The sequence below is a fragment of the Hyaena hyaena genome, unplaced genomic scaffold (genome assembly GCF_003009895.1).
Source record: "Hyaena hyaena isolate Hyena2069 unplaced genomic scaffold, ASM300989v1 scaffold_577, whole genome shotgun sequence".
Taxonomy (NCBI): Eukaryota; Metazoa; Chordata; class Mammalia; order Carnivora; family Hyaenidae; genus Hyaena; species Hyaena hyaena.
In genome coordinates, this window is record NW_024081204.1 from 989,869 (window position 1) to 999,344 (window position 9,476).

Below are 9,476 nucleotides of genomic sequence, written 5' to 3' on the forward strand. Positions count from 1 at the left end.
CCTGTTTCAGTCTGTGACTCCCTCTCTCTCTGACCCTCCCCTGCTCACGCTGTCTCTCTCTCTCTCTCTCTCCTAGAAATAAATAAAACATTTAAAAAAAATTTTTTTAAAAAAGGAAAGATATTTAGAGGATATTATGAATAACATTAAACAAAAGAAATAGTTGACAGAAAGAGGAAATACCTAAAAAAAAATTCTAGAACTGACTTTGAGGTGGGGGGATTAAACTAGCTTTTTATCCATTAAAGAGATTAAATTAGGAGGGGCGCCTGGGTGGCTTAGTCGGTTAAGCGTCCCAACTTTCACTTAGGTCATGATCTCGCGGTTCGTGGGTTCGAGCCCCGCGTCGGGCTCTGTGCTGACTGCCAGCTCAGAGCCTGGAGCCTGTTTCAGTCTGTGACTCCCTCTCTCTCTGACCCTCCCCCACTCACGCTGTTTCTCTCTCTCTCTCTCTCCTAGAAATAAATAAAAAAAAATATTTAAAAAAAATTGTTTTAAATAAAATTAAAAATAAAAGCTCACCATTCGTTTACTTGGTTATAAATACCTCTTAATGAAGTCATCTTTGGGGTCACCATTTATTAATGCAGAGTGTGATATAATGTTACATTGTCATTAAGCCCAGTATTAAGTTCTTCTCTGGGCAGATAGAGTCTATAAATTGTTTCATTTCTGTTCATGAAAGGTAACACAGACGCTTGTAAAAGGTTAGTCTTCTCAAGATTGGTGTTGAGGATGGCTGGCTCCAAGAATGTGCTCATTCTGGTGTCCTATCTCATCTTCAGGTTTTCTTCTGATCTGTTATTAACATGGCTGTGTTCCCAGATACCATTCTTACCCTGTCATACAATAGCATTTTGTGTGTCAATTTAACTATTTATTTAGCCTTTAACCAAACGTAATTTGGTCTTTGTACTCTTTGATTTTGGCATTTTAATCACACATCTATACTGTTGTTTCTAATATTAGTGATGAAGGGTGATTCTTGTTTTAAGAAAGAGAATATGATAATTCTAAAAAATAAAGAGGGTCTGACAGTTGAAAACCTCATTACAGCATTTCTTATAAGCCTGGGTCTCCTAATCTTTCTGGGAAATGCCAATACCTTGCGCTTTTATTTTTTAACGTTCTCCTTTTCAGCATTTATTGCCGCGCTGTACATTGATAAGGATTTGGAATATGTTCATACTTTCATGAATGTTTGCTTCTTTCCACGATTAAAAGTAAGCTCATATAAAATGTAAATTGCTTCTACACTTTATGCTCGGTGATTACAGAGCCCATTACTAAATACTTTCTGGGGACTTGCTACAGGAGTTTATTTTGAATCAGGATTGGAATGACCCCAAATCCCAGCTTCAGCAGTGCTGCTTGACACTCAGGACAGAAGGAAAGGAGCCAGACATTCCTCTGTACAAGTAAGTACTCGCTCCCACAGGTGTTGGATGCTCCGGGCTGATCGTGACAAGGGTCCTGCACTGGGACTTCTCGGCACCGACTCTGGGCCCAACACGGAGTCTCTCTGGGTGTCTCCATGTTTTCGTTCGAAGTAAAGTAAGTAGGTCCCCTTTGATTATCAGTGCTTTGTTCATCTTATTTCTTGTAACCTCTGCTGGGCCGTGCATCTAGATTAGAAGGTTGTGCTTGTTTCTCACGGTATTTGGGTGTCAGTCCCCACTCGGCTTTGAAGCCTTGTTGGCCTCTGTCCCTGTTGCCTGACAGCTGTGCGCTCCGTTGGGCAGTCACTGTGAGAAGCGGGCGGCTCTTCACCGCCACTGCGTTATTCAGATGTTTGGAGTTCTTCTTAGAATGTGTGTCACACTCTGCTGTGTGATTTTAAATATCTTTAGTGACAAATCGTTATCCTTTGAGTGGGAGCCAAAAGTCATTCAGGAAGAAGGCAGGTCACTACACACAAGATACTTGTTCGGATGAAAACAGGAGATTTGACTCTGACATAGAGTAATTATCTTGAGACTCTCAGATGTTGATTCAGGAGGTGTTTTCAGAGAAGAATTACAAAAGGAGAGGATTATCAAAATAGGTGGATTGCCTCCCCACGTATTATGTGGGCATATGTTTTTAAGGATATTTAAAACTCAAGTTTCAGTGCTGGTTTACCCTCTGTCCATGCACACACACGGTTGCAGGCACGCACGTTTGTGTGAGTGTTCCATATGGAATAAAAGCCCCTCTCTGTGAGCTCTCTCAGACTTCAAAAGGAAAAACACTAGAGTGGCAGTTGGGAATTTTAATCCTTTCTTATGTCTTTATTTAATAGTCACAACACGTTACAGGCTTTTTCGCTAAAAGAACGGAGGCCAAGAGAAGTTTGAGTCACCCCACAGCAAGCCACTATAAATTGTCCCAAGAAGCTGTCACCACCAAACAATGTTTCCTTTCCTTATTGGGAAAAAAAATCTCCAAATGTTTAGAAATAGCACTTTAATATGTGCCTAATAAGCATAATGAATATCCAAACCGTATTACATGAAAGGCTCAAGGTATTTCCTCATCAAAGTGATAATTAAGGTTCAATAAATAAAACGAAGATGATAAACTTCTCGTAGCCCAGGCCTGATTACTATAATAAGTGCTGCCTTGAAGACCATCCATGTGCTTTCATCCCACTGAGCGTAGAAACACAAAGGAAATGACTCTGCTCCCTTCTGATAAATCCCCCAGATGCAAGTACACAGCGAGCTTGCTCTTTTTTATCAAGATGATGGGGTAGTTTTACATATTTTTTTCAAGATTACTGTGTTCATTCCATTATCTTTGTTGGCTACTTTTAATTTCCCTTTTCCATAAAGTTATCAGTTCTACTGCATTAGAAATCTGCACCATGTCATTAAAATCCAGAGTACCTGGCCTTTTGTTTTTCGGCGATTGTGTTGTGTACGCAGCATCATAGCAAACCTCCGAAATGATCTCAGATGTTTCAGAAATGAAACATCTCTTCAGATCTTTTAGATAAGATACCAGACATTGGAAAGGATTCATAAAGGATGAGACCATGCAGATGTGGCTGGAGGTGTATTGCCCAGATATTTATCATTTTTAGTTGTGATAGGCACTGAAGAACAGTGAACAGACTGAAATAATTACCTTTCGAAATAGTTACCAACCTGCTGAAAGTTTGTTAGTTTTATGATACTTGGAGTATACACATGCTGAAATTGTTTAAAATACTTTACACTTCAGTGCTGGCCTTCAGATACTATTTATAATGCTTTGGGGCAAAGAAAATAAAAATCCAGTGTAGAATTAAAAAATTTTTTCCTTCTTTAAAAGCTCTCTGTATTTGTCAGGTTAGCAAATAAACTTACTCCTTAAGTTTTCTTGTTATTCTGGCCTTTCTCTAAGTCGTAAGTACATGTTTTTTCCTGGAGCTAGATATTAGCAATAACAATTACATAACACTTTACCATAATTAAAGTTCCTGTTTTTCCTCTCAGGACTCTGCAGACGGTAGGACCCTCCCATGCTAGAACCTACACTGTGGCCGTGTACTTCAAGGGAGAGAGAATAGGCTGCGGGAAGGGACCAAGGTACGACGGAAGATACTTTTAACTCCTTCGTATGAACATCCTGTGTGTCTGCGAAATCCTTAGTTGGTACTTCCAAGCTCTGAAGTCTGTCTTTTTATTTATTTATTTATTTATTCATTTATTTATTAACGTTTTATTTATTTCTGAGAAAGAGAGAGAGACAGCTTGAGCAGGGGAGGGTCAGAGAGAGAGGGAGACACAGAATCTGAAGCAGGCCTCAGGCTCTGAGCTGGCTGTCAGCACAGAGCCTGATGCAGGCCTTGAACCCACAAACCGTGAGATCATGACCTGAGCCAAAGTTGGACGCTTAACCGACTGAGCCACCCAGGCGCCCCTGCAGTCTGTCTTTTTAAACTCTGATTATAGAATGTTAAAGAGTAATAGCAAAGTGAATCCTAAGGATTAGTGTCCCCACCCAGCCCAGCCCCAAACTTGAGACTGGCCTTGGACAGTGGGAATACCACTGCATAAGGGGCTTTGGCTACCTTGAGAAAGCCGCATTACCTGGTGTGCAGGTAAGTTGTGTCCAGTTTTTGTTACCCAACAGGGTCCCCAACATTGCTGCAAGCATTTTATGGGACACGTCATGCATGATAACAGCCATTAGATATTTGATTTCTTGTCTCTATTCACTTGAGTTTTGTTGGAAATGCTAACATCTCTCAGGAAAAAAGAATTATATATATTATCATCTTTCTTTGAACCTCCTAATTTATATCTGAAATCGAGAAGTGATTAGTAATCTGTATATTTTTTTACCCTTTGCTTCTTTAAACTTTATGCTGAGGATGTACAAACTTAAGTAAGAAATACTTCAGACCTAATATAAATGGAAGGCATTTTATTATAATATTAAATATTAAAAATGGGGAAAAATAACTTAAATAGGCTCTGTGCAAATAAATAATGTTCCTGCATGCCCTTGTGTATATTCCTAACTTGTACATTTCAGTATGTGACAGAAGTAATCTGATAAAATTTTATGCAGTGAACATGAAAATCAACGTGAATAATTTGTAGCCGTAGTTTGTGTTTTTGAAAAAAATTTTTAAACCGCACCTTATCTTTATTTTATTTAATAGTATTCAGCAAGCAGAAATGGGAGCAGCAATGGATGCACTTGAAAAATGTAAGCCTGACCCTTTTTCTATAATTATATGTTCATAATGTATATTTTATAGAGAGAAAATGGGGAAATGTAAAAATGGTAAGTACTGATAAAGTGTGATCTTCTTTTCTTCATAATTATTCTCTACATAGAGTGTAGTAGAATGTATACTGATAAAGTGTGATCTTCTTTTCTTCATAATTATTCTCTACATAGAGTGTAGTAGAATGTAAGATATGTATAAAATGGACAAAGAATTTTTTTTAAGTATTTCCAAATACATTTTGATTTTCATTTTCCTTGTTTGTGTGGAGTTCCACTCTCAACCCAGGTAGCCCATGTGAGCAGCCTAATGTATTTTTTTCTGCATATTTCTAAAATCTTATACAAGTGAAAGTTTTTTCTTTTTAGTTTTTGACTACTGTCTTAATAGAATGATATATTTACATACTTTTCTGCATCTTTCTGTTCTTACTCAATAGCATATCATGGGCAGCTCTGTAGGTGGTAGGGTGTAGCCCCAGCTCGTTCTTCTTCATTCTTTCTTTCCTCCCTTCCTTTTTAATAAAAAAGTAAATCAAACTGCATGTTAACAGGGAAATGTTTAAATAAATCATGGTATATCCGAGGGGTTGGCAAACATTTTCTGTAAAGGACCAAATAGTCCTTTTAAGCTTTGCCAGCCATACAGTCTCTGTCACAGTTACTCAACTCTGTCTTGTAGTGGGCAGGAATGTATCGTATGCAAATGAATGGGCTTGTCTATGTTCTAATAAAACCTTATTTACAAAAACAGGTGATGGGCTGTATTTGGCCTATGAACAGTAGTTGACCCATTCTTGCTTTACCCAGATGTAATATTTTGCAATCATTACAGGAGTATTTTTGAAGACTAATGGTATAGGGAAAGGCTTTTACTAGGATACATTTAAAAACAAAAGTGTACCCATAAAAATGTACCTACGTTTTTCTCTCCCAAAATAAGGGTGGGTGGGGAAATGATGAAGTACTCATATGTTTTTGTAGTATATACACATTTACATTGTGTGTGTGTGTGTAGCGTAACTTTACTTCATAGGAAACTGTAAGGATATATTCTAAAAGTTTATCAATGGTTACATCTGAATGGTGGGATTTTTTTTTAATGCAGACTAAGTTTTAGACTAGAATTTAGTAGGGAAGTAGGACTTATTTTGTAGAAACATGCTTTACAGCTGACTTTTTTTTTTATTTGATTTATCTTTTAAAAAGTACTTACAATGTGTGAGACCTGTATTCTATATAATATGGAAGGTCAACTTAATATCATTTAGGGAATAGGATTTTATTCCTGCTTTATTCTAAAATACAGATGTCGTTATGTACCTCTTTTGTTCAAAATCAGCCAGTGACTTAGATATACACCATCTGATTCACTGCCTGCCTCTCAGGTGCTTTTCCTACCACCGTGTTCCTGTCCCTTCTCCCACCTGGGGTGAGGATGAAACACTATATAAAAAGGAGGGAAAGTAATTTAGGAATTTGCTGTCTATTTATATCCTTTTATTAAGCTTCCACTTTAACAAAAAATAAACTTGCTCTTCCCCAAACATGCCGTGCTCTCCCACATCTCTGAATCTTCATATTTTTAAGTGTGACGAAGGAGCTCTTGTACAGAACGACTCCTTACGCGGTTAGGCAGGACAGCGCCATTTTCCCCCTGTGTTACCAGGTATCTTGGGGGGCTCTCATTCATGCACGCGGCCCTTTGTGAAGTTTGTTGTTGAAGTATGTAAGTGTTTGTTGACTAAGTATATAAAATGACTTTTTTCTTACTCTATCCTTGATTTCTCATCCCATCTCTGTACTTGCTACATACCACAAATGACAACCGAATCATAAGATTTTTAAATCTTAACCAAGATCCGCTGTATCTAACACTCTTGCACATGGCCAAATATCAAACTAAACATAGCTTAAACTATACCATTGAGTGACCTGTTTCCTTTAACTAAAAATGCTCTACATGCATTGCTGTTGCTGACATAACTTTGGGTAACTTGTGATAAACTTTAAAAATAGAATCATAAGAAATAAGGACTTGATGCCTTTTGTCCATCACATCTTTTTCTTCTTTTCAGAAACTTTAGTTCTTAGTAACTAATGGTGTGTTGTATGAATGGTTATTTGTCTGAAGCTTCTGGTTTGAACTCTAAAAATACATAGGTCTGTTTGACCATATTCTGTAACCTCTCCCTGACAGTCACTTCTTGTTAAAACATCTCCTGCCTACCTGGAACCATTCTGAAACCAAACATCTGTGTTCTAACATTTCTCTGTATTTTGGTGCCTTTTATACTCAAGTTCACCTCAGATATTGCAATCTAGAATCAGGGGTCCTGGTGCAGACTTCCGCTGTATTTCTGAATGAGAACAGACTAAGGAAACCTGCCGAGCAGTTGTTTGCCTCTTGGCTTAGAATATGCAGCTCTCCGTTTCTCATGAATGTGTGTGTGGTTGGTTTACATCATTCTTTGCACTAGAGGCTACCCTTTATTGAGTATAAAATGTATCTCCTCGTGTCAGATAACTTTCCCCAGATGGCCCATCAGAAGCGGTTCATTGAACGGAAGTACAGACAAGAGTTAAAAGAAATGAGGTGGGAAAGAGAGCATCAAGAGAAAGAGCCAGATGAGACTGAAGACATAAAGAAATAAAGGAGGCACCGAAGTGGTGGTGTATTTACTTGCTTAATAACTGTGACTGTTGCCTATTGAGATCTAGCCTAGTTTACCTACACACAATGAATGAAGTATGTCCATTGAAATAAAACACAAAGTCAAATTCGCTATTGTTGTTTTATGGATCTAATATGCTGTTTTTAGCTGGATGGTCTTTATTACAAGTATTTGGTTTGTCTTCTATTTAATGGAAAACGTTACTTTGGTGGATGTGCCTATTCTCTTTTATTTTGTTCTTTAAACAATAAAATTCAAAAATCATATTCTATGTGGAATAGATCATGTTTTTCTGTCTGTCTGAGATTGTGTCACAAGACTTTCAGCTGACAAGTGAAAAAATCACCTCACTCGATACTGGGGCTACACTCTATTAACATCTATACTTCTGGAAATCTCTGGATTATTAACTAGATTTTTCAGCTTTCATCTGGATGTTTTTCGTCTTCTCAACTGCAAATATTGAATTTACCCCTCGTTAAGCAGTGAATCCTTTGTAGAAGGGATCCCTTTAATATTTAACTGGCTGCTGGGAGTGGGGATAGACATATATTCTTTGAATCATCAGAGTAGGGGAGAAATCATGATTCTAAGCCAGATGACACCTTCAATCAGATACTCTAACCCTGGGGTCAGTGGACGTTTTAAGAAGTTTATAGACGAACCTAAAGGAAGCCTCGGAAGCTCCTGAAATTGTATTGGATTTTATGTGTGTTGGGGGGAGTTGGGAGCGGGCTGAGGGCAGGATGAAGACCCTTTGTGGCTTTCATCCACTCGAAGAGGTCCCTGCAATAAAGGGCTAACATTACATTAAAAGACATGACATTTAACTAAAAATGTTATTTAAAACTGATTATCACTTGTTTCTTGTAAATAAAGGCAAAACCTCTTTTTCAAAACAAATGTCTTTTCATTCATTATTTTGGCAAATATATAGTGAATGCCTGCTGTGTACCAGGCATTGTTCTAGGCTCTAGGGCTATAGCAGTGAATAAAATAAAACTCCTTGCCATCCAGGAGCTAATGTGCTAATAAGGAATACCCACAATAGACAAGGAAATAAAACATAGGTCACATGGGAGTGTAGATGATGGCCAAAAGTAAAGCAGGGAGGTGGAGTGGGTGCAGTTTTCAATCAGGTGGTCCATGAGATCCCTAAATGGGTGTCATCTGAGTTAAGATTTGAAGGAGAGAGAGTGAGCCTTTCAGGTACCTGGAGGGTTTCTTATTTATAACTATTAAATGTTACATATGCAAGATTGAAAACTTGGGGAATATATTAACTTTTATTAGCAGCAGAAAGAAACACATGCTACTTTGGAAAGTCTGTGGAGAAAGTAGAATGCATAGGCAGGAAAATAAATCACCCATGATTCCATCACCAAGAGCTTTTGTATACTGTCAGCCCTGTGTATAAACACATGTACACGTATGCACCCAAGTGTGCCTAACAATTGGATGTAATACATAACAGTTTCCATTGCCTTCCTTTTTTATTAACTAATACATCATGCATATCTCTGTCTTGAATCCATATTTACATTTACATTCATGGTTGCATATTAATGCATGTCTTAAATCCCAGTTATGGATACAGTATAATTTATTGACTAATGAAAGATGTGTAGGTCGTAAGCAACTTGTCACAAGTGTTGCACAAGTGTGTATACACACACACACACACACACACACACACACACACACACATTAGAAGAGTGAGAGAAGACCTGTCTAGGGTTTCTTAATTTGTTAGTCATAAGATGTAAGATGGTACCTGTAAGAAAGGGGTGCCCTGGTGCTCCCCCTCCACACCGATGGCAAGACTGGAAGGGAAGGAATGCTGGGTTCATCAGTGGCCTTGAAAATGTTACAGGGGAAGATATTTGAACTTTTTTAAACAAGTACTTTGACTAGTCCTTATGCATTAAAATGATGCTAGAGCCACATGCTGCTTCGGACTTGTCAATGGACTTTGACTTTTTCTCTCTGTAGTATTATGGCCTTTTTCATTTACTCTCTCTGTTAATAGTTCTTGAAACCTGAAGAAGTCCGTAAGACACTAGAGTACCTCACAGTGAAACACATCAAGCACACCATCAA

The 9,476-nt window shown here is 38.0% G+C and overlaps 1 protein-coding gene across 1 annotated transcript in view; it reads left to right on the plus strand.

The window, feature by feature from the left end:
- Nucleotides 1-7,642, plus strand: part of DROSHA (drosha ribonuclease III) — a 126,502-nt gene extending 118,860 nt beyond the window's left edge. Inside the window, exons 33-37 of the mRNA XM_039256408.1 lie at nt 1,141-1,223; nt 1,315-1,418; nt 3,459-3,551; nt 4,634-4,680; nt 7,225-7,642. Coding sequence (XP_039112339.1) covers nt 1,141-1,223; nt 1,315-1,418; nt 3,459-3,551; nt 4,634-4,680; nt 7,225-7,355 — 458 coding nt within the window. The 3' untranslated portion in view covers nt 7,356-7,642. The remainder of the gene's footprint in view (nt 1-1,140; nt 1,224-1,314; nt 1,419-3,458; nt 3,552-4,633; nt 4,681-7,224) is intronic.
- The last annotated feature ends 1,834 nt before the right edge of the window (nt 7,643-9,476 follow it).